Source organism: Aplysia californica, unplaced genomic scaffold (genome assembly GCF_000002075.1).
Source record: "Aplysia californica isolate F4 #8 unplaced genomic scaffold, AplCal3.0 scaffold00082, whole genome shotgun sequence".
Lineage (NCBI taxonomy): Eukaryota > Metazoa > Mollusca > Gastropoda > Aplysiida > Aplysiidae > Aplysia > Aplysia californica.
In genome coordinates this window covers 973,141-974,872 of record NW_004797352.1, presented here as the reverse complement: position 1 = coordinate 974,872, position 1,732 = coordinate 973,141, and the positions used below count along the sequence as shown (strand labels likewise).

Sequence of the window (1,732 nt, the reverse complement as noted above, 5' to 3'; positions counted from 1 at the left end):
TGTATGTATGTATGTATGTATGTATATATGTATGTATGTATGAATGTATGTATGTATGTATGTATGAACAAGCCAGCTCCTTGCCTGTCCACAGCGGGCATGTCTGAGGACAGCGACTACACGAGTGACATCAACTACCCGGTGCAGCACCAGCACAACACCTCGGCCCACCAGTACCGCAGCCACCCGGACCACCCTTACAGACTGCGGGACGACGACAGCCGGGAGACCATCCGATACGACGACAGTTTCGACCAGTCCTTCGATCAGAGATCTCTGGGCCACCAGTCTCTGGACCAGCGCTCGTTAGAGCAGTCGTACTGCGACGAGGACGATGTAGACGACGAGGACGAGTACGATGAGAGGAGGAGGAGGGTCGATGATGGGGAGCCGCCGCCGCCACACGGGTTCCGAAGAGATCACAGTTACCAGAACGAGTTGGAGGATTACGAGCAGGAGGACGAGGAGGAGGAGGAGGAGGACGGCGACGAGTACTACAACCCCCACCACCACCCGCACCACAACCCGCACCACAACCACCACCACCACCACCACCTTCATCATCACCATGACGACCACGACGGCGCGCCGTACCATCATGGCCGGAGCGACACGGACTCGGACATCCTCTTCTACAACAGTCGGCCCAACAGCAGACCTCAGTCTTTCATTCAGGACAGGTGGGTGGAAGCGTATTTGTTTGTTTGTTTGTTTGTTTTTGATGGTCGTTTAGTACTGGGGAAAAAGAAAGACAGACACGGACAGGTACAACAGTAAGTTACAGAAGGTTTCATCTGAAGATATACTGTCGTGAGTCCTACAGATGGTGTCAGATGGCTTCTTAGACTTATTCTTTCATCTCCGAGTGGACGTGCACACTGATTGGGAGGAGTTTGTGAACGAAAAAAACTAGGCTAGATGTACGAGTTTTAGACACCTGTAAATGCCATTGTATCTGCTCACGTTAAGTTCCTTTAGTCTTTTGTGGTGCACGGTACGGTTATTTAAAACGTGGGACATGCAAACTTAACGTCCATCTCTGATAGGACCGGACGAACTAACGCCTCTTGCCACGTTCATTTAATTCTTGGAAGGACGCATTTTTAACTTGTGTCAGATCATTTCAACCTGAAACACTTGACACAAACTGAATTCAACACAAGACCGATTGGCAATACCCTTGAGATAATGATTTAAAAAAGGAACAAATGAGCGGACTTGGCATCACCGGAGAGGCCTTTGTGTGCCCTTTTTGTACCCCTTTTAGTCAGGAACCGCACCTGATCCCTTATGTTTCAACTCTTTGTTCAAAGATCCCGGCTTTCAAGTGTCCAACTGCTTTGTGAACGTTCAACTTTTTCAGTAGCTATGCGTAGAAAGAACCACGGGGCCTGTGTATTACCGGTCCCCTTTGAATAGGTCACTATGTATTAGTTATTAACCAAAACACTCCCACTCCTTTCTTTATCAAGCTGAGACTGCAAATGAAAGAGGAAAGGATGCTTGAACGCCGTCTTCTATTTTTCTCGATGAATTTTAAAGTAACATTTCAAGGTTACTGAGCATGTCGAGGAAGGATGGTTCTCACGTTTCACTGTGATGAGGAGGTTGTTAGACATTGAAACACCCTCATCGTGAATGTATCCCAAATAGAAGGTTGATTACTTTCAGAAACGAAAAGTGACAACCTTGACCTTTTCTGTTCTCGAAAACGTACGGAGAAGACCTTGGG

The 1,732-nt window shown here is 47.8% G+C and overlaps 1 protein-coding gene across 1 annotated transcript in view; it reads left to right on the top strand.

Annotated features, from left to right (window-relative positions):
• Positions 1 to 532: 532 nt before the first annotated feature.
• Positions 533 to 1,732, top strand: part of LOC101849679 (protein unc-13 homolog A) — a gene marked incomplete at its 5' end in the record, with an annotated part of 112,107 nt that continues 110,907 nt past the window's right edge. The window contains 1 exon segment of the mRNA XM_035968782.1: positions 533 to 680. Coding sequence (XP_035824675.1) covers positions 533 to 680 — 148 coding nt within the window.